Source organism: Plectropomus leopardus, chromosome 19, assembly GCF_008729295.1.
Source record: "Plectropomus leopardus isolate mb chromosome 19, YSFRI_Pleo_2.0, whole genome shotgun sequence".
Lineage (NCBI taxonomy): Eukaryota > Metazoa > Chordata > Actinopteri > Perciformes > Serranidae > Plectropomus > Plectropomus leopardus.
Window position 1 is genome coordinate 18207247 of NC_056481.1, and position 22980 is coordinate 18230226.

General features: G+C 39.9%; 4 protein-coding genes across 8 annotated transcripts in view; 2 read left to right on the forward strand and 2 right to left on the reverse strand.

The window, feature by feature from the left end:
- Positions 1-197, forward strand: part of mpp2b (membrane palmitoylated protein 2b) — a 58066-nt gene extending 57869 nt beyond the window's left edge. For 3 of the 5 annotated variants that reach the window (XM_042507697.1, XM_042507693.1, XM_042507698.1), the window contains one exon: positions 138-197. The gene's annotated coding sequence lies outside the window, so the exon portion shown is untranslated. The remainder of the gene's footprint in view (positions 1-137) is intronic. The other 2 variants (XM_042507695.1, XM_042507694.1) reach the window with 2 other exon arrangements.
- Positions 198-5352: 5155 nt separating this feature from the next.
- Positions 5353-7160, reverse strand: LOC121959326 (extensin-like). Its single transcript, XM_042508588.1, has 4 exons — positions 7016-7160; positions 6399-6452; positions 6054-6312; positions 5353-5921 (listed from the first exon to the last, which is right to left on the reverse strand). Exons 2-4 carry the CDS (start codon positions 6422-6424, stop codon positions 5850-5852), a joined length of 357 nt encoding a protein of 118 aa, XP_042364522.1. The 5' UTR covers positions 6425-6452; positions 7016-7160; the 3' UTR covers positions 5353-5849.
- A 776-nt stretch (positions 7161-7936) lies between these two features.
- On the reverse strand, positions 7937-11713 carry abi3b (ABI family, member 3b). Its single transcript, XM_042508268.1, has 5 exons — positions 11475-11713; positions 11165-11332; positions 9550-9729; positions 9299-9369; positions 7937-8513 (listed from the first exon to the last, which is right to left on the reverse strand). The coding sequence occupies exons 1-5, from the start codon at positions 11613-11615 to the stop codon at positions 7937-7939; spliced, it is 1137 nt and encodes a 378-aa protein (XP_042364202.1). The 5' UTR covers positions 11616-11713.
- A 2097-nt stretch (positions 11714-13810) lies between these two features.
- Positions 13811-22980, forward strand: part of LOC121959090 (angiotensin-converting enzyme-like) — a 43407-nt gene continuing 34237 nt past the window's right edge. Inside the window, 13 exon segments of the mRNA XM_042508269.1 lie at positions 13811-14216; positions 16000-16167; positions 16304-16310; positions 16313-16390; positions 17339-17482; positions 17668-17859; positions 19261-19358; positions 19553-19722; positions 19849-20072; positions 20214-20358; positions 21741-21839; positions 22850-22919; positions 22922-22972. Coding sequence (XP_042364203.1) covers positions 13980-14216; positions 16000-16167; positions 16304-16310; positions 16313-16390; positions 17339-17482; positions 17668-17859; positions 19261-19358; positions 19553-19722; positions 19849-20072; positions 20214-20358; positions 21741-21839; positions 22850-22919; positions 22922-22972 — 1683 coding nt within the window. The 5' untranslated portion in view covers positions 13811-13979.

The window sequence follows — 22980 nt, forward strand, 5'->3', positions numbered from 1 at the left end:
CGAGGCAGTGTGTCATGTCTGTCCTCTTCTGCCTGACCGTCAGACAGAGAAATTGTATAGAGTTCTAAAGACCTGTTGTTATCTTCCAGTGTTGATAGAGTGACGTCATATGCTGCTTTTTTCTTTTTTACGTGCAGATACAAGCACAGGAGTATGACAGCGAGACACACCACCAAGCCTGGGAATCTAGGAGCACATTTACATCATTTTAAGATTTAGATTCTTTGTCATAAGTCAGCAGCTCCTGTGCTGTATGAAAAGATTATTTTTTTGTCTGTATTTGACTACTTACACAAATGGAAAGATATCCCCTATATTCATGGCTGGAAATATGTCAACCTGCTGACATTAATGTGAGGGGAAAAATAAACAACATTACCGTATGTGTGACAAATCTTTAAAAATGAAAATCATGCAGACTCAATACAACATTTTATGTTCTTTTCTGATATATTTTTATATCATTATGTTATATTTAAATTAAATGTAAGTTAGTTTGCAGTTATGGGCAAGCTAGCAAACATCTACAGTGTCAGATTTAATACAGTAAATAGAGTGAATTAATAATACTAGCATTTTTTTTTGAATGCAACTAAAGTCTGGACATATGACTGGTAAAAATCAACAAGTGGGTGTGTGAGCTGTCATCACATGATAATGTGTCAGCCTTTACATCGTAGATTATACGAGCCCACTGGAACATTTATATGAGACTTACTGGCAAATCACAGGTTGTGACCTGAAGTGACCCTGCAGCGTTTCACTAACAATATCATTTTAAAACCCTCTGAAAACTGCTCAGCAGTTCATGTGCTAAGGTTAAATTCAAACAATATGTGTGTATGTGAATGACCAGCATACTGTTTGACTTTATACTGCCTGTGTTTAACAATTGACCGTGGACCTTCATCTTATCTGTTGCTCATTACATCTGTAAGTGAAAAATAACTGCATTCACATTATTCTAACATATGTTACCTTATTGACACAGAATAAGAAGATAATGTCACTGTTGGATGAGTCCTTACCTTATCTGAGAATCCAAAACATACAGACGCTGTCCTGCCCTTGTTGCTATCAAAGGATAATGTGTCACTTAGGGAAGTGCACAACCTGAATAGCTTTTACAGCATTATTGTCTTTTTTAAAGACACAGGACTTTGAGGTGTGCTGTGTCTTGCATGTTTTTCATGTGTGTTGAACAAAGTAATTCATGAATCTAGACCACTTTTGTTTTCTTTCCATTTATGATATACAAACTTTCTCAGAAAAGCCATCAGAAAATGATTTTACTTCCTCCCCTAAATAATGACCGTATCCATAGCACTATGCAGCCTGAGACAGGCCCATCATGTACTTTTCCTTTATGGAAAACATTTTTTTTTTTTTTTGACAAATTTTAAATGTGATTACACTTTTACAAATTTCAAAATTCCCATAAAGTTGGGAGGCTTATAAAACAAATAAAAACAGAATGCAATAATTTGTAAATGGTTTTCCAGCCTATATTCAATTGAATACAGTACAGAAACAAGATATCCAATGTTTAAACTGATCAACTTTATTATTTTTTTGTAAATATACACTCTATTAAAGAAGCTAGCCTAGTACTTAGCCACTGCTATGCTTAACCCCGGTGTAACCGGCTGACACCCTTCGCTGCGTTTGATTACCATACGATGTGTGTTACATTCCTCGTTGAATCCACAGGCTGTTGTTGTTTGCAACATGACAATCTTTTTGTTCCCCCCAGTGTGCATAAACAACTTTAGCTTCCTTTTCTTCAGCTCCTTGGCCCTTTGATCTTCTGTGATGGCTAGCAAAACAGCACGACTACTGCTGATCCATTTCTCCAAGATGAAGCCTCCCTTTTGACACAGAGCAATGGGATCTCGTATCATCTGGACTGCTTCTCCTTCAGTGGCTGAACTCTTTAGACAGTCGTCCACGTAGAAGTTCTTCCTGACTGAAGAAAACTCGGGCGGAAGATATGGCACCACGGTCATTTGGAGTAGCGGTAGTGAGCTGGTAAGTTAAGGACCCTGCAGGAGTTCACTGTACAGCAAAGTGCCTTGAAATGTGGCTCCACAGTCAAACACCACACGCAGAGTTTCTTTCCTCGGATGGTGGACACCATGGTGAGGGATGTATCCCACCTTCTCACTGTCACAATTGAGTTCTTACTGGAGCCTTTACTAAAGAGCTCATTCATATACCTCACATATTCCCAGTGAAAGTGACCATCGTGACAAAACCTTTTCTTCAAACCCTGGATCCTCTGTTTAGCCACTGCAAAGTTGTTTGGCAGAAAGACCTCTCCTTTCCTAAAGGGTAATTTCAAACAGTACCTCCCCTCCTGAGCTGATGTTTCCACAATTTCAAGAAACTTGAGGTCCTCTTTGGACATCTGCCTTTCCTCCAACTTTCTTTTGCTAAAGTCCTGGTTGTATTGGTTTGCAAACATTTCTTCCAGTTTACACACTGAGATTCAGTTCACCATAGTGGAGGGAAGCTCCTCGTCCACATTGCTGCTTCCATTCAAAGGTACAGCCACTTAGCCAGGTCCTCGGGTGTCACCATGTCGTCGGGAGTGACTGGCATTTTCTCCTGTGTGATGACCTCTGGAAGAAGATAAAAATCATTGCTGTCCAGACCAGATACTTCCACACCAGTCAGTGAGTGGGCTGGACTCACTTTGGTTTGCCCCATCATGCTCAGCAGGAAGCTAGTTTGTTTTCCTGTAACATTCAGCCTCTGCATTAGATGTTTTGAGCAAAATGTCCCTGAACTGCCAGGATCCAAGAAAGCGTAAGTTTTTATGATGTGATTTCTCCTTGCAGCTTTGACCTTTACAGGAAGGATGGATGGCAGGCAGCGGTCCTTACCAGCCCCTGTATGTCCACATGTTGTTAATGAAGCAGGCTGCTTATCAGATGGTTCTCCTCCCTATTCCAGAGCAGTTGTTTTCCTTTTGATGTGAAGCACAGTGGGATGAGGCTGACAACAAACTTGACATGTCAGGTGCCGATCACAATCCCGGCACATGTGACCAATACATAAGCAACCACAACAAACTCCCTTTTCCTTTAAAAAGAGAATTTCTTCCTTGTGGTTCTTTCCCTTAAACTGCTTGCACTCCTCCAATGTGAGAGAGCAGCAAAGGCACGCAGCTTTCTCAGCCTTCCTTGGATCTGATGTTGGTTCTTTAACTTCCACAGGCAAATCAACAGATGTTAATGTGTTGGCAACAACACTTCCTTTCACCTTGTTTCTGGGTTGCAACTTAAATTTGGTGAGAGTCGTAACCCCAATAGAATTGGACACTGGGTCGTGTATGTCACCAGACAGAGGGTTAGAAAGAATGCTGACACGACGCTCGATGAATGCTCTGTGGCCAGTAGTTTCCATTATGTCGTGAGCTTTGGTCTTCCATTGTACCCTCATTTTTGTATGGCAGTTTTGACATTATGGCTCTCCTGTTAACAGGCAAGCTCCTGCATGTACTCAAGTTCCTCAATTACATTACGGCAGTCATGCAAGAATAAGGAATAGGCCTTGAGCGCTTTCATATCTTCAGATTTTATTATTTTCAAGGCCAAAGCCTTTTCCATGTACGCAGTTTTGTACTGATTACCAATATGTTCCTGTAGAAGTTCCTTTGCCACCGCATAGCCATGCTCAGGAGCCATATGCTGGCAGATATGCACCAGTTTTTGAGGTTGCAAAAAGTACAAACAGTCTGCTTTTCCTGCCTTTTCCTCCACACCTTGCTCAAAGGTTTTAATGAAGGCTCTGTACTGGGGAGGATCTCCATGCATGACGGTAAGAAGGTCTCCAGGTTTTGGTTGAACTGTTTATGTTCATTTTCACCTCCATCAACAATCAAACACTTAGCATATAACCTGACAGCGGTCAGAAACCCTTTGCCCCTCCGCAGTCAAACACCTGATGTCAACAGGAACTCTTCTACCTTTATGCCTGAGTCAATAGTCTGGTATCCCAGTGTGACCCAGTGCTCAAATAGTAAGTAACATGTCAACCTTTTGCACATATGTGGCTCCTACACACTCATTCTGAAACCTGCAACATGTATCAGAAAAGTTTGGACAGGGGCATGTTTAGCACTTTGTGACATCACCTTTCCTTTTAACAACACCCAGTAAGCATTTGGGGACTGAGGACGTTAATAGTTTTTAAAGTGAAATTCTTTCCCGTTCTTGCTTGATAAACTTCTGTTGCAGTCAACAGTCCGGGCTCTCTGTTGTCATATTTTTCCCCTCATAACATGCCACACATTTCAGTGGGAGACATGTCTGGACTGCAGGCAGGCTGATCACTCTTTCACTATGTCACACTGTTGAAACACGTGCAGAATGTGGCTACGCATTGTCTTGCAAGGACATAGTGATAAAGACATTTTTTGGATAGCAGCATATGTTGCTCCAAAACGGTATACCTTTCAGCATTCATGTGGCCCTCACAGATGCATTACCCATGATGCTGTGGGCACTAACACACCCTGATAGCATCACTGATGCTGGCTTTGAATCTTTGTGCTAGTTAGAATCTGGATGTTCTTTTCCACTTTCACCTGAAAGACATGACGTCCATGATTTCCAAAGACAATTTGAAATGTGGACTCGTCAGACCACAGCACACTTTACCACTGATTCCATCTCAGATGAGCTTGGGCCCTGATAATTCAGCAGTGTTTCCCTGTACTGTATTCAACTGAATACAGGTCAAAAAGGATTTGCAAATTATTGCGTTCTGTTTTAATTTACTCTTTACATAACGTCCCAACTTTATTGGAACTGTTTGTACTTTGTTTTGTAAATGATGTGTTAAAAATTATTTTAATCCAAAACACTGTCCCCAGTGGGTAATTTGCAGAGGCATGTAGAGTATGTAGCATGATAAAGGAAATTTTAAAAATACATAAAAATACATAGAAAGCCGTACACCTTATTAACCACACATGTAAACAACCCAACGCAAATATTTTAACTCTTTTTTTTTTTTTTTTTGCAAAAACATACACATGGTGGCCTTTAGTGGCATTTTAAATAGGTGAAACCTCAGTAGCCTCAGTGGATTATTTATAGGTAGATCAGTCCTGTGAACAAAGTAAACATGTACAAAACATCAACCCTTAGCTGAAGTATTTTTCTTATTTTGCAAAATGAATTAATATTACATACATTGAAAAGCACTGTACTTTTTGTGTCCATATGCTGCAGTGCCATCATAATCAGAGTATGCATAATATGATGTGAATTACAGTACAGAAGAGACTTGATTATCACTAAAATTAGGTGGAGAAAAAAAGTGGATATACTGTATCTATCGATTATTGGCCAAATGAGTTGTGATATATTGGCATATCAGATATTGGCAAAGACTCCAATATCATGCATCCCTGCTGTATGTCCCAAATGAAACATAGAACCACATATATGCACTAAAGTTTATTGTAACCTGTATAGGCTCAAATTAAGGTAAAAAGATGTAAAGCCTGTGAAAAATGTCCAGAAAAAATGTTTTGACTCATTGTAAGCTAGTCCTAAAACTCATTCAAGAAGGGACCTGTTGAGAAATATCAGCTGTGATGTACATACAAGTGCATTTTTAAAAGTACATTTAAATTGCAAATTTTGGCCATGATTGGAGCTGTAAAAGCAGGCCTGAAACTCATCAGTCATTTTTCCCTATACATTTACAATCTTAATATACCATGCAAATAGCTTTACAATTATATGATACCATAATACTGATACTGTGCTGTAATAAAAAAGTATAGTATGTTAAGGCTAGAGGATGTTTGAAGTGGAGGAGGAAGACGAGGAAGGTCAGGGTTGCTCTGAGTAAGGTGGTGGGTCTGTGTAAGATGGTGGGGGATCTAGATACGTTGGTGGTTCAAGCTGGAAAAGAGAACAGGAGACATTTAATTACAGAGATGATGCAATTAGATTGCTGATGAGGAAATATTTGACATCTGGTAAAATAACCAACTACGCTTTGAAATTACATCCTCATCATAAATATAAACATACCCTGTATGGAGGAGGCGGACTGACATCTCCTGAGCAGTACATGGGAGGGTCGCTGTAACGAGGTTGAAAATAGGCTTCATATTCTGCCATTACTTCCTCATCTTCCTCTTCCTCTCTCTCCTCTTCTTGTATGGGGATGACGTATACAGATGGACTGTAAGCCGGCCTTGGTGGGGGCGAGAGTTCTGCTTCACTGTGCTTCTTTGCGAAATGGCAACAAAAAACCCACAGGACGATAACCACACATAAGATGGGAATCCTGAAATAAAGGACATGTTAACTATATGTACAACATGCATATAGTGAGGTGTGCAGTCAGTCAGATTAATTTAAGGGAATACTTACTCAAGTGCAATATAATGAATGACCATGGCAGTTTTTTTCCCCCGGGTTTTACACCTGAGGAAAATGAAAAAATCACATTTTGAGCTGTTTTTAAACCTGAAGTTTAGAGGTCTGTTTCACAGTTTCAGTGTTTTGCAATACAGGACAGTTCAAAGGTAGCTTTTAATCTCTTTGTATCCTTAAATTGCGCAAACATAAAACAGAATGTCTTTAAGAAAGATATAATTACTGTGAAAGCAGCTCAATCCTGTTATTTGCATCCAACATGGTAGATTTTGATCTTGCTCGCACACTTTGTACACATAACACCTCAGTTCAAAGTTAAAACTGCACTGAATCTGTAGCTTTTATGTCGTGTTGCTACATCAAAAATTATAGACTTGAATTCGGATTGGTTAAAGTAAAAGTAGGCAGCAATTAGAGGCAGTGGAGAAACATTCCTTTTCCATTTTTGATTATTACATAATATTGAGTCTCGTGTGATGAGACTGTTCCTCCAGTTTCAGGCCATAATTACCAGAGTCAAATATAAAACAATAAAATTATTAGTTATTTTTTAGTTTAGATATGTTATTTTTGCCTAATTTGATATTTTCTATGTTGAAAATAAAACTTACCGTCATGTACAAGCCATGTAGTGCAGGTTAAGTAGAGTGTTGACTTTCAACAGACATTTTACAGCCTCACTGACCTGTTTAAAGTAGCAGAACTTACAAAGACCACAGCCAGTGACGTAAACTTATCATTACTTGTGCTAAAGGTCACTGGCTGCTAGGGTGACTCTTACTGATTAAGATACATTGTGATAAAAGACGTAATAAGGAAGGGAAATGACATTACAGGATAACACAAGATTTCCTGTTTCAGCTTGTTTCTTAGGAATGCAGCCACAGCACTGTTGAAACATGTCGGAGGTATCTGTACTGCTGCAAAATGTTTCACTTTGAAGGAGGATTTTCTGTCTCAGGAGAAGAATATCATTTGAGGCTCACACTGTGCCATTCAACACACATGAAACAGCTCAAGGTTAAAGCACTGCACACACTTTTTCAAGCTTTTATTTATGCATAACGCTGATCTCACAAGAAAGCCTGAAAATATTTCCCATGCTGCACAATTTAGATATCTAATGACAAAACCCTGTATGCCTGCAAGAAGCTAAACCACTGAAACCTGTGCAAATTGACCTGATTTCTTTCGAAAACATGCAAAGAGGGCAACAAGCAGGTTACCAAGTAATGACCCAAAAATAGCAAGAAAAAATTCGCAGTAATATTAATAATAGTTTTCTGGACATTTCCCTCTAACTCTTTTAAAGATAATTCTCTAAATTAATTTCTTAAAATTTGCAGAACTTTTTTAGCCCTTTTTTTTAAACCATGTTTATAAAAAAATGAAACCAATTTGCTTAGGGTGCAAAAGTTTTAGCACTGAAATAAATGAAAGGCGTCTAAACGCAGCACAAGACAATTTATGTCGATCCAGGTATCAAAGGGTGAATGTAATAAGAATAAATTCATCCGGTAACATTATATTCGTTAGAAAGGAGGAAGTGGAGGAGGTGGTGGCACAATACCAGAGGTGCCACTGTGGGCTGGTGGTGGAGGTGGAGGAGGAGGAGGAGGTGCAGCTCCTGATACTGGAGGAGGTGGAGGAGGAGGAGGCAGTGTAGCTCCTGATACTAGAGGAGGTGGAGGAGGGGGTACAGTTCCTGATACTGGAGGAGGTGGGGGGGGAGGAGGGGGTACAGCTCCTGATACTGGAGGAGGTGGGGGGGGAGGAGGGGGTACAGCTCCTGATACTGCAGGAGGTGGGGGAGGAAGAGGGGCACCTCCTGCTGCTGCAGGAGGAGGTGGCGGAGGGTAGGCACCATTTGACGGAGAGATTGGTGGAGGAGGGGGAGGTGGGGGAAGACATGTGGGTGAGGTCGAGGAGGGTGGAGGAGGGGGGAGGCTGGTGTCCATGGAGGAAGAGGGAGGTGGTGGCGGTGGAGGAGGTGCAGGCACGTTGGGGTCCAAATCGGCAGGAGGGGGAGGGGCAGGCAGGTTGTCGGTAGTGGTGTTGCTTTGCAAAGTGGGGACTGATGGTGGAGGCACAGCGATGCCCAAACTGGATCTGCACACAGAAAAAACATCTTCAGATAATATGATCAGTGACTTCCTGAGAGTGATGCAGCTGTAGTTTCTTAAAGGAATAGTTCAGTATTTTCACCCTGTTTACACCTGGCATCAACATGTATCTCAGGTGATCTGATCACAAGTGGATAAAGTTAAATACAGTATATAAGTATAAATGGCTACCAGGATGCATTTCTCACTCATTCTGGGACACATTTGACCACATATCTTTTGCAGTAGAAATGCTTATGCGGCCGTCTCTAACAAGCACCAAATCATTAGTGCAGGATGTAGTGGTTGTTTTGGTGATTGTGCACTATTTTGACCTTGATAAAGTGTTGAGTCACCATCCCTCATTTTGCCCCATGGAAGGAGAAGCATGCTACAGAGCAGCAAAAGTGTGCACGTAATAACTGTGGATGTATTAAGAAAATCTCCATACAACAGTTTTTATATGGATTCAATAAACAAGCTCGCCATGTGTTCCCTTGTTTCCCGTCATAATGCTATCATGCTAAGCTAAGTTAACCACCTGCTGACTAACATTTAACAGACAGACATGTTAAAGATTGGCATTGATCCTCTAATGTAACTCGTCAGAAAAGCAAATGAGCATGCTTCCTCAAACGGTTTCTTTAGTTCACAATACGTAAATCTTTCAGCCCTTTCAGATTATAAATTGTACAGGCTCATATTATAATAATCAGTATTTCAAGTGTGGCATGTTTAATAAAAATAACAGTGTTGCTATTAAAAGGGCAATTTGGGATTTCATCTACATACACAGAGAAGTCTGTAGTGCTCTTTATGCTGTCTGCGGTGTCTGCTCTCTTTCTGGGCTGCTGCTCAGTGGCCTGTGAGGAAAAGATGGTGAAGGTGAAAAAAGCATCTCAGCAACACCACAGTCACCCCAGACATCATACTTCATGTGATGCATTGTGCTAAAAATCCTAAATTGAATGGGGAAACAGTGACAGGTGTGGGGACTCAAACTCTGTTGTAAGTTTAGCCTTTCAATTCGGCATCTGATTTACCTCAAAACAGTGTCCAAAAGAGTCCAAGATGGAGTATGATATCGGCACTCTTGAGTAGCTTTTCTCTGGCTCCTTTCCTGAAGTCGGTGGGGTCATAAGCCTGGAACGGCTCTTGTTTTTGGGAGTAGTAAAAGCACCAATCTCTCTCCTGGCCACTGACTCAAAGTGGATAGCTGCACCCTGGACAAGAGTACAGTGTGAACACATTTTCACACCACTTGTTCCCTTAGGAGGGTTGCTCTTATGAAGATATGGCAAACAATAAAACCAATGCACCCCGCGACTCTTACAAGGACAAGTGGTTACGGACAATAAATAAATGAATGAAAACCAATGTAATATAGCAACCAAACTGAACACAGATTAGAAGTACAACAGGTGTTGTGCAATTGAAATAGATGCAGCAGCTTGCACACTTCTTGGTTCCCAAATATCTAATCAAAAGTAAGACTTCAGATATCTTTATTTTAGTTTGAATGTGGTGAATTTGTGCAGGAGCTCCTTAAGGTAACAGATTTCATGCAAAAAGCAAGTGGAGTTGTTATTATGTTGTTCTACAGTAGCCCAGTATGGACACATAAAACACTTTTTCCCTTTGGAAAGTTCTCCTGCACGCCTTGGCACACGGGAGAAGTTTTGGTTTCAACCTCACTGCTACTAAATCGTTCACTCTAGACCTTTAATGAAGTTTGTACGTGAATACAGATATTTAAGGTTAAAATTAAAAACAAATAATTTGTACAACCAGTGACGGCATAAAAATAATAACCTTAGAATGAACTGTGGTAGCAAACAGCAATGATTTTGGTTGAATCAAAAAACTGTAGGAAACTGAATTCCTCGCTTTATTCATTATTCTGTTACTTAATCAAACAAAAAGCAAATTGGCAATCTTCTATGGACTGCACCTTTATAGATATTTATTGTCAGCTATGCAGAGATCACATCGCTTTCTTGGGCAGCAGAGTTCAGGTGCAGTTGGGGATCTTCACATACAAGCGACGCAGGCAGCATTGGGGGCGATCACACCAAGACACATTGCGCTAGGCGTGACCGCTCCAAAAATGGCTTGGAAGCCCAAAAAAAAACCAACAGAAAAACGTGTTGCGCAGCAGCAAGAGTAGAACGCCCAACAGGTACGCTGTACCATAGGGAAACAATGGTTTTGCTGATGACATTCTTCTAGTAAAGCGTCGCGGTGTGCCCGCTTATAGTATAAGTAAAAATAAAAAGATAAAAGCCATCCAGGCCGTGGTACAAAAATTACAGGGAAATAGAAAATTAAATTTGAAAACTTACCGTTCCACGTACTGTTATTAATTTGTTTGTTTTTTATTATAGTTTGTTAGCCAAGTTGTGTTTATTTTTCGGTAACTCTGATTTTTGTTTATAGTAAAAATGATACACAATAATAATAATAATAATAATAATAATAATAATAAATAATAATTACAATAATAATAATAAAAAAAAAACAAAACACTATCATCATCATCAAAAAATATGGGGTGGGGGTGGGGGGGGGGCCCAAGAGGAAGCCTGCCCAGGGTGCTGAGTGTACTGGGTGCGGCACTGCTCAGGTGTACAGTATTTTAGGGTGAAAGGTGTTCCTCACCAGTGACAGCAGGTTGACTGAGGACTCCATATCCTTGATCTGCATGGCCTGGGCGTCAAACAGCCTCAGCAGGGTTCTGGCCAGACTGTTGATCTGATAGGTCACACTGGCCAGCGCCTGGGCAACCAAACCCTTGGCCTCTTCAATGGCCTTTTCAGTATCCTCTGCCTGCAGGATTTTTTTTTTAACCAAGAGAAATTACACGTGTAAACGTCTTGAACCGATTTTTATTTCTCGAAAGATTTAAAACTATTTCAAAGTTTTGCTTTCACGGAGACGTTGTTGTGACTATTCTCTCAGCATTACTCACCTGAAGATAATTGTTCTCGCAGTAATCTGCGACGCGGAGGAGGTTGCTTTGGTTAGCAAGGTCCTTCCTGGCATTTGGCGCTTCTTTAAATATCTGAGTGATAACTTCAGAAAAGTTCTTTTGCTCCGTCATTTCTCCCATTGGCGCTGTTAACAAAACTTTTCAGAAAAGTCTGACTGGCGGTAGTTGAGGAGGATAAAGTTTTTGGCAAGAGGCAGTCGAGAAGGGGAGGTGTCGGCTGGAGGTGAACACGGAATTACCGCAGGGTAAAGATTTTCAGAGCAGCTGATCACAGGGCAGGGCTCATTGCACAAGGTAGACGTCCACTGAAACTGGTAAACAAAAACACCCATCTCTGTAGGAGGCATGGTTAACATTATATATTGTTATAATATTGCTATATATATTAAAACATAAATATATAATATGATACTATTGTGTAGATCATAGCTGAGATACTTGTGTTATTTAAAACATCCACTAGAGGTCAGTGCAGGCTAGAAAAAAAATGTATCTGTCAAAGTTTGTTGATGGGCTTATGTCTGTTTTACATGCAGCATAAATATGAGGATCATGATGATGATTATCTTATTACTTATTATGACAAATGATGCCACAAACAGTGTAATCACTATAGTTAGACTCTCATGCAAAGATTTCATCATTAGATTAATGACTGCAGCAGCTTCACAGGATGATGTTTCACTTCATCATAATTTACAAAATGCTTATCCAAAGTCACAAGGCACTCTATTATTCAGAGTATCCTGCATACACAACTTGATTTCACAACATCCTTTATTGTGTTTGTGCCAAAGTTCACAATGTTCTGTGTCCACTTTTTAAATAGTTGGCTTACATACCTGCAGTCCAGTCCAATACAACTCATCTGATCAGTGCACATGTTTTGCCATGTGTCAGTTTATCAGGACACTTGAACGCTGCCTGGCACTCACCTTGAGTCAAGTTAAAAATCATGATAACATTTTATTTGGATACAGGTGTGGATATCAAACCATCACGTGACTAAATAAGATCTCTGACAAAGGGCCGCTTGACTTGCACATTTTTTTTAAATAAACAAGCTCTATTTTGATACTGTTTTAGGCACTACTTGGTCACCAGTGTCATTAGATGTCGTGCAAGAAATCTAACGGCAACATCATCCTCATGTAGAATAACAAAATTCAGTCATATGGAATGGACAACAAAACCCAGTGTTTGCAAAACATCATTTTACAAAAGTCCCAACAAAGTTAAATTCTAACATCATTAGACAATTAAAATATCATCTGAGTAGAGAGCGAGAGCACTCTGCAGTTACTTTCCTGTTACTTTCACTGACCTCAGACATTAGGTTCTTTTCTGCCTGAGCTTCAATTGCGCAACCAAGGTTTTTGCAACCCTTGGAACGATTAGATCTGTGTAATAATAAACAAATTCAGAGTGTTTATCCTGGACTATCTGAAAACATTTTTAATCACAGGGCCCCTCCAGCTGTTTCAGATCAGCCGTATTGGCATCCAAATCCAGTGCATGAATCAGTCAGGGAGGCATGAACAGCACTCTGCTGTTTTATGGTCTTGTTTACACAGACGAACTGCTTAAGCGTGAAACCAGCCGGGATTGCTCATTGTGAAAAGTAACTTTGCCCCCTTAAATTAAGTTTTTATGTAGTAGAAGGTGTGAAAGAAATTACCTTAAACTCTCTAACCTTCATTCACATGAAATATCAAACAAGCAGAGTTAGTACCTCTGCAACTACAATAAAAAAAAAAAAATCTGTATCTAAGTTAATGTTTTGTCAGCTGATATATCTCAGATTTAAAACATTACAGATGCCATTATTCAAAGCCAAAATTATTATAGACATTAAGATTTTTCCAATCTAAATGCAGCCTGCAGCTTTACATCTTTGCCCTTTGTGTTAACAAAGAAATCCAAAGTCAAACTTGCAAAGGCATTCTTGTTAATTATATCTATGATCAAGTCGATTTGGGGTACTAAATTAGGTCTGAAAAGTGTTTAAACAAGAATCATAAAGATTTGAGTTGCAGCAAGTGCCACTCCACAGGCAGACAGGCACAGTGCATCGGTGTGCCATATCTTATCACTAGTCTTGTAGAGTTATACAAACTTGGATGTGAAAGATACTGTCATCCATCTGAATCTTGGCAGGTAAACAGAAAAAGAAGGGAGGGAGATAGAAGGGAAGATAAGTAGGGAAGGGAACTGGAGGGGAAATGTGTCCAGTGCTGTAAAGTGGCAAGAAGAGTGGGCTGGGTTACACTGACACTTTAAAAGAAGCTCGCTTTGACTTCTGTGCATTTCACCAGCAGCCAGGCTGGGAGGCTGAGAAGGAAGCAGTGAAGGAGTGGATGAGACAACAGCTCCAGGGGGACGGTGTACTCTCATTTCATTGGAGCACGTGTATTTTTAGCTCTTCGTTCCAACTCTATCACTTTACACTTTTCTTTTCCACTCTGTCTTTGGTGGAGGCTAGCCATGGGCACCGGTGTGAACAGGTTTCTGTGGTCAGTGCTGCTGCTGCTGCCAGTCTTGGGGCTCTCTGAGGCTCTGCTGGAGAGCTGGAAGCCAGAGAATTATCAGAACACCACAGACGACGCACTCAGGTTCCTCAGTGACTACAACAGCAGCACTGCTGAAGAGGTGTTGTTCTCCAGTGTCTCCGCCAGCTGGAACTACAACACCAACATCACAGATCACAACTCCAAGCTTCAGGTAGGACAACTCCCAGAGTCTTGAGCTTAGAGGGTGATGTGTTAGCTAAATCTCTCTCTCACCTGGTATGAAATTGGCCCGTTTGGATCAGCTCTTGCCAACACTGGCACCATGTCACCATGAATGTATATGCATGTTCAAGGGTTTCTGTGGAGCTGAAACAAAAGGTTCGTTCTGATCACCCCTAGGCATTTCTCTCCAGAATGAGATGCTCAGTTTCCTCCCAAAACAGCCAACTCAGCTTGTTTATCACTGGAAATATAGAACAGATCTGAATGTCTGCAGTGCAAACGTCTTTAAGTTTTAATACAAACTAAGGGGTCTTCCATACCATTATGTTGGCCACTTATTTTACCCAGCTGTCTGTTTTGTGATATACTCTGCTTAATACACTTTCTCCAGATGGATGCACTCATTACAGTACACAATTTTACACACACTTACATTCTTTATGGTCTAACGTGGCAATATTAGCAGCCAATAAAAGCAACTAAGGTTGGCATTTCACTTAAGCTGCATTCTAAATGTATTTCAGTGCATTAAAACTATTAGAATAAAGTGGCAGATTGAATCGCATGTGCACCCTGCTCATGCACACACAAAAAATGCACACACACATTTTTGAACTTCTGAATTTGTGAGGACCCTCACTGACACAATGCATTTCCTTACCCCCCTTACCTTAACCTTAAACCCCTTGAGGCTGGCTCAAAGAGCAAGTCATAGGCCCCTTGTTAAAATGTTCAACTTTACAGCGGGAAAAAATGTGTTTATAGTCCTCTGGTGGTTTAAAAAAAAAAACTTACTTGTGGTCACTATAGCTAATTTTAACATTACATGACAACTGTATGTTGGGGAGTTACCTTTTTTATAAACTCACCAGTTTAAATGTTATAAATGCTTAAAGTTAAACATTGAAAGGGTCTTGGCTCTTGACATGTTGCCATTTTGCAGTGATAGGTGGGTGGCATTCATTGACAAGTTGCTAAACACACTGACAACCTTGGTTACGTTGCATTATGGCATGACACAGCAAATTCCATTTGTGCATTAGCTCTTAGCTCTCATATCTAATGAAATTTTATTCTAGTGTTATTGGGTGCCTGAAAACTCTTGTTTAGTTATTTTAATTTTCAAATAACCTTTTAGGAGTCAGATATTAAATTTTTTCAGTTAAGTGCGTTTTTTAATGGTTTTAAGCCTGTTTTTCACCACCAAAAATTTGAATTAGCATTTACATTATCACAGTTAACCACAGCTGTAAATGCATGTTGCTAACAAAGCTGGCAGCTAGCGTTAGGGCATTAACTCCAAACTCTCATATCTAAAAATGGTCTAGTGTTTTGGCTGAAAATTACGAGTTATGGTAAAATGGCCCATGCAGAGCTCAGGCAATTTTTCTTTAGTAAAAAAGTAAAAGCCTGTTTTTCAAAAAAATTAAAAAAGTCTTTTCCCTTTGCCTTGCATCATGCTAACTGAGCTGCAGATTGTCTCTAGGGTTAGCTCCAAACTCAACAAAGGTGGTCACACCAGGTCCCAATGTACTGTCACTGCTGCCCATTTTCTACTCCTGACACACGTCAATAATAGCTGATTATAGAGGAATATAGTATTCTTCACTGTGGCCCTTGCATGATCATGAAGCACACGTTTTAAAAAACAGTTAAAGAAGTTAAATGACTGATGTTATATATGCCCTTCTGCCTCTTGGCAGGCCTTTAAATTCTGGGTAAATGCAGGAATAAAGATATTAAATATTTAATTTGCTTCCTCTTGTCTTTAGGTAAAGGCATCCCTTGAAGAGCAGGCCTTCTCCTCAGCATGGGGTTTAAAGGCCAAGCAGGTCTTCTCTAGTCAGATTCTTGAAGCACTCAACCCTTCAGACAAGAAACTGTTGGACAAGATCATGATACTGGGAGCTGCCAACCTGCCCGAGAATGAAAGACTAAAGGTTTGTTTCTGTTTCATATTCTACAATAAGAAATTTGCAGTGAGTCTTTGTAATAAATGTTTTTGTCATTGTATTACTGCTGACTTCTTTTGAACATCAAAGACTGACTTCAAGATCTCTGTTTTTGTGTCTCCAGTATAACACATTCTCAGCACCATGGACGACATTTATTCAACATCCAAAGTATATCCAGAGCCAAACGTAAGCTGGAGCCTGGATCCTGGTGAGTGAATACAGAATAACAGCTCAGGTCGATGCTTAATGTATGAATTATACAATAAAAGATGTTTTTTTCATTTGAAAAAAAGGGAGGGATTAGAACCATGTTGAGGATTATGAAATGCACAGCAATGTGGAGAGGAAGTCTAGAGAGAAAAACAGCTGTAAGTGGTTAAGATCTTATTGGCTCTTGGAAAAGTAACAGTACAGCAAAATGACTTCAGAGAGGTCTCCACAGGAAGTGTTTATGGAAGTACCCATGAGTGTTGAGTAAAAAGCTAAAGAAACATCATGTCAGTAGCTTTAACACTGTCAGCATGCATTGAGAACAATGGCTCTGTGTTTTGTTAGCATTAAGTGCTCAAGGTTTTTGAGAGAAATGCTTTACCAACACACGAAATGACAAATATTTTTAGTTTTACCTAAAAGTATCACTCATAAACATAAAAAAAGCGAATTTACTGTTGTTAAAAGTGCACTCCCTGAATGATGCTGCTTTTGGAAAAATCTAAGTTGGAACAGGGTTATTCAAAGTTACCTACATCCTTTTATAAAACACAATGCTGTCATTAAAATAACAATAAGACTATCAACAGTCACTTTTTCTGCCATCTTATGATCCTCAGCTTTCTCTGTTTTTTCACCCTCAGTTTCTATTACTGGCATTTTTAGACATAAATGTTGTTTTACATGAAGCTCAGAATATCATGGAGTCATCATAACTCAGCTATATTATCTGTTGGATACTATGTCTGTCCTGGCCTTTTCCTGCTGAGAGAGCATGAAGTCATCTCAACACTGATGATAGATCGAGATTTTTTTTAGGAAAAACTGGCAAACTTTTGTTTTTGAGTTGTAGTTTTTGTCTGTGCTCCAGCTTCGGTCATCCTTCCTTTATATTCCATCCATTTTCTTTATGACTGAAGGTGTGATTTTGTTTTTCATTCTGCAGAGCTCACAGATATCATGGCCAAGTCCAGGAGCTACAAGAGGCTGCTGTATGTGTGGGAGGGCTGGCGCAATGCCTCAGGTGTACCTCTCAGGGAGTACTACCCGGAGTTTGTGGAGCTCAGCAACAAAGCCTCTCGAGCTGATGGTGAGAACTCTCCGCTTGACACTTGACACTGAAAGCCAAAGGTTCATAATGTTACCATAAGTTATTAATTCAATAAGAATGACATTACAAAAGAGTAAAGACATAGAAATGACTGATAGAGGAAAGGAAAGATGGTAAAGAGAGTGAAACAGACTGAAAGAACATTGATATTTTGTCCTGTTTAGGGTTTGCGGACACTGGAGCTTACTGGCGCTCTTGGTATGAGTCTAAAACCTTTGAGGAGGATATAGAGGAAATCTACAGGACCATTGAACCCCTCTACCAGCATCTGCACGCCTTTGTGCGTCGCCAGCTCTACAATCAGTACGGTCCCAAATACATCAACCTTAAAGGACCCATCCCTGCCCACCTGTTAGGTACAACTGAACATTTCTATGTTACTAACATATGCTTTTTGTTGAAAAGAGCTGTGAATATTTCTCCATGACTAAAAGGGCTGTACGAAAACTATTAGGGGTTAGGTGAGGGCAGAAACAGAGGGGTTATGAGTTACTGTTTTGCAAAGACTGATTTTGCAGGAGGGCAGGGGAGAGTCTTTCAGTTTTCCACGCCTTAGCAACTCCCATGTTCTGCAAGATAAATTACAGTTTTTGTCAAAGCAGTCTGGTGGTCTCACAGAGAGCACAGATGTATACAACGGCTTCAGTTCCCCTGTTAAAAAGGTTGTCTGACGGCAAGGTAGATAGGTATAACTGATATAGATTTCTTGAAGGAGGCTAATGTGTTTTGCCTGCATCTACAGCAGTACATTACTTCGCTTCTGTGGCAGTGCTCCTGCCTGTAACGGACACAAGAAAGACCCAAGAATGCACGCTCTTTCAATCAGACAAAGGGTCGATACATGGAAGATCTGTCCACACAGGCAAAAGTACAAAGTCCACAAGGCAAAAGGCCGGTCAAAAATTTCGAAACAGGTCAAAAACTACAAAGACTTACTTGGAAACACATGAGGAATAACAGGAACCCTGACACAAATTGGAAGACAAACTATCCATCCCATTTCCTTATCTCGCATCCATGTTTCCCTCACTTGTGTCTCTTTCTTGCATCTCAGTCTCACCCACAGGAGATGCGAGCGGAGGAGCTGAGGAGGAGATGTGAGGAGAGAGACATGTCTTTAGACAAACGAGACGTCCTTTCCTCTGTGGTGTCATATGGAGCATCACGTGAAGTGACGTCTGTTTCTGATGACGGAAAATCGAAATTCTGTAACTCATCAAACCAAACACTCAGGGGTCATCAGCTTCACGTGTGACTGAATGGGAATGATGATTGGTGTTAAAATAAAAGTTATAGAGGGAAATTACAGATCATGGCAAGGAAATGATAATGAATCAGGAAACATTAACGTATTAGTTCAGACTCTCTTTGAATCCTGTATGAAATCTTTTTCGGCAGTTTGTTTGGTGGGGAAATAACACAACTTTCAAAAGTTTAAAATGTTAGAAAAAAAAAAAAACAAAACCCAGCCACAACCTTAGAGATTCTTCTGTACTGAAATGGTGTAGGCTTTTCACCACATGTTTTGTCATTGCTATAATAATTTTCATCTAGTCCCCAACATAAACAGTCATTATGTCATAAAGCTTGGAAAATTATCAAAGATGTAATCACACATGGCAGGGACAAAACAGCATCAAAGTGCCAACACACCATGTCAGTTTGTGTGCGTATCACATTACTGTGAGCATTTCCCACTGTGCTTCTGAGCTGATAAAGTTAAAGTTGTTTAAGTGTGTTTTCTTCCTCCCTCTCAGGAAATATGTGGGCCCAGACCTGGAGCAATATTTACGGCATGATTATCCCATTTCCTGACAAACCCAACTTGGATGTTACTGATGAAATGGTCAAAAAAGTAAGTATGAGGGAAAGATTTCACACCACTGGGATGAATTTTAGTTGATCAAAAAAAAAAAACAACGTTCTGCTGGTTTTGTAGACAGTGGCTACAAATGACAGATCTTATAAATCCAACTCTTTCTCTGCTTCCTGTCAGTTTTGTCAGATAATATAGAGCTAAATTGTCATTTGATTATTTTCTCTCCACAGGGCTATAATGCCACACACATGTTTCGTGTTGCTGAGGAGTTCTTCACGTCTTTGGGTTTAGAGAAGATGCCTGATGAGTTCTGGGATGAATCCATGCTGGTGAAGCCTGAGGATCGAGAGGTGGTGTGCCATGCTTCTGCCTGGGATTTTAAGAACCGCAAAGACTTTAGGTAAAATTAATGAATGTAGTAAGAATTGATTCATAGTTAACCTTAATTTATTGCCAACTTTATTGCTCGTCTTTTTTTTTTTTTTTATAAAACTGCTTAAAAACAAAGTAATTTCATCCTCTTTAGGATAAAGCAGTGCACCGCAGTAACGATGGAGCAGCTCTTTACTGTACACCATGAAATGGGGCATATCCAGTACTACCTGCAGTACAAGGACCAGCCTGTGGGCTACCGTGACGGAGCCAATCCTGGTTTTCATGAGGCTATTGGCGATGTTTTGTCTCTCTCTGTGTCCACACCCAAACATCTGCAAACCATTCATCTGCTGGATAGTGTGACCAATGACATCGGTAAAATTACTGCGACAGAAAAAAACAAAACTGAAATACATTCACATAAAACCAATGTGGATGAATTTCTAACATTTATTTAGATTAATTCTTCGATATCTTTTCGTCATGAAATGTGAAAAAAAAAATGTGTTTCTCCAGAAACTGATACTAACTACCTATTGAAGATGGCTCTGGAGAAGATAGCCTTCCTTCCTTTTGGCTACCTTATTGACCAGTGGAGGTGGGGTGTGTTCAGTGGACGTACACCTCCAGATCGCTACAACGCTGATTGGTGGTACCTCAGGTATGCTTTTATGCACAGGCTTGATCTTACTTACAAGATATTTCACATCAAAGAATAGTTTGGCTTTTGGGAAATGTGATGATTCACTTTTTTTTTTGCTGAGAGTTATATTAGAAGACAATGCTCATGCAAACACTGATTGCTACTGCAGTCTTTGTGTGAAACTAAGATAACCTGCTATCAATTTTTCATTGTTTGAATCTTTAGACGTGTTAAGGAAATGCAGTAACAGATTTATTTTCTGGCCACTGAGAACAGCAAAAACAAGTTGTGAACACAACAGCGTCATCTTAAATTGATATGGTCTACTTGTTAGCCAAGATTTGCTAACCTTTCCAGGAGTTTATACATTATTAGAATTATCTTACATGCCATGTTTGTGTCCACCTGATGAAAGACAGTCCAACGATCACTTTCATTTGGTTCTGATTTTTTGGTCTCCACCTCCTTCTAATATCTAGCTCTATATCTGCCAAATGCTCCAATATGTGACTTCTCTCTCGATGTGACTTCTCTCGACTGTTTTGCAACTAGCGTAACACTCCAATAACCATGGCGATGGATGTCCAAAACAGGCAGGTTTATTTCATTTTTAAGCTACTCAATAAAGCCAATCTAACATTGCCATAATTTCTTTATCTCGTATAAGAGTTAAGTAGATTTCGTCTCTTCCTCCGTCTGCTCAAACTGAGTGACGTTTTGTAGAATGTCATGTGACTTTGTTGTACTTTTTCTACTTTGTTGGGATTAATGGCGGTTTGCATCCACATTTGCATTACACATCATATGAGGTATAGAAGCAAAAAAGAGTTTCCATTGCAATTTTGAGAAATATGGCTTTTTCGAATCACCTGAAATACCACCTAATGCAAGCGTAAAAAAATATAGGTTTTGTGATATTGATGTGTGTATTTTGTATTTCGCATTTTTAATTTGCGCAATTTCGGTGTTAATGGGAACCCGCCTTGTGTCTGTCTGACATTTGGCACAGAGAGCAGGTTACAGTTGTACAGTTGGCTTTTAGAGAGGTGTGAGAGTTTTTAAATTGCTCAAAACAGCTGCTTGCAGCAAGGGGAATGGCAGATTCAAAACAACACAGTGATTGATGGGTGCTTTAATGTGTATATTTTCACCTATGTAAAACTAAAATTTCAGACTCAACATATTAAGTCAAGTGCCTCCATCCTAACAGTAAAAGACCGTGTGTGTGTGGTGTGTGTGTGTGTGTGTCTGTCTGTCTGTGTGTGTGTGAGGTGTTGGAAAAAGAGCACATGCTGAGATGACACACAGTGGATACATTAAAGTTAATGGAAGGGAAACAAATGAACCAGTGTATGCCAGTGTGTTCTGAATCCCTTTTTTTTTATTTCATTTTAAAGGAGGACAAAATACCAAGGCATCTGCCCACCTACCAGGCGTACAGAGGAGCACTTTGATGCTGGGGCAAAATACCACATCCCTTCAAACACGCCATACATCAGGTAGCACTCGAGCCACAACACTGTGCCTCACACACATACGAAATACAGATAATCAGTCTGGGCCACTGATATTTTCATGACATGATTTTTTGTGTCTAACTGTCTGATTAGCTTTACTCATATAGACTTGTCAAAAAGATATAACAGCTTCAAAGTTAAAAAGGGGCCTATTTAGTGCAAAATCATGATAAGTGTGTGTTTGTTTGTGTACATGCGTGTACATACATATTGGGGCACCAGGGAAATTTGTGAATAGGATAAAGTGAATGAATATGCAAGAATGGCTGGGGATCTGGGAGTTAAGATATTGTGTGGTGTAATCTGGAATCAATTAGTGGCACTTGAGTGTGGTTTTCAGCAATACAATAACCCTACAATAACAGGAAGCTTCTAAAAGAAAAGCCTCAGACTCTGGCTGGTTTCTTCAAATATGCAGGGACTGTAAGGGTAGTAAAAACAAAACAAAATACTTAATGTAAAGGAGCAGTGTATAGTTTAGGTGGCATCTAGTAGTGATGTTGCAGATTGCAACCAACTAAATGTCCCTTCCCCACCGCTCTATCTCCAAGCATGTGGAAGAGCCTACGGTGGCCTTGAAGTGACATAAAGACAGACTGTATAAATCACTGGCTGTAGCCACCATTGTGGACCCATGTTGTGAAGCCTTGAGTTTAGCATTTTTAACGTTGACAATAGATTCCCCCAAACCCTACAAACTAGTCCTACAGATAAACACATTTTGTGTAGTGGTTGTTGAAACGCACACTTACAACATTCTTATCATCTAAAACCAGGGGTAATTTATTGTTTTTGTTTTATTCTGTTCTAGTGATTGCATTGCAGTTTAAAAGAGTTCTAATAGTCTAAAAAAATAATATCAGAATATTACGTCACATCACATTATGCTTTCTGTCTTCTAAGCGAAAATGTTTTGAATGTTGTAGAGTGGTAGTGTGACTACAGTTCAATATTCAGCTAAAGAGATGATGGAGCGATTCCTTTCCTCGCAGGTATTTTTTCAGCTATGTCCTGCAGTTCCAGCTTCATGAAAAACTCTGTGAGGCAGCCAACCAAACAGGTTACCCTTGCACAGATGTGACATCTACCAGTCCAAAGAAGCAGGAAATTTTAAAGTATGTTG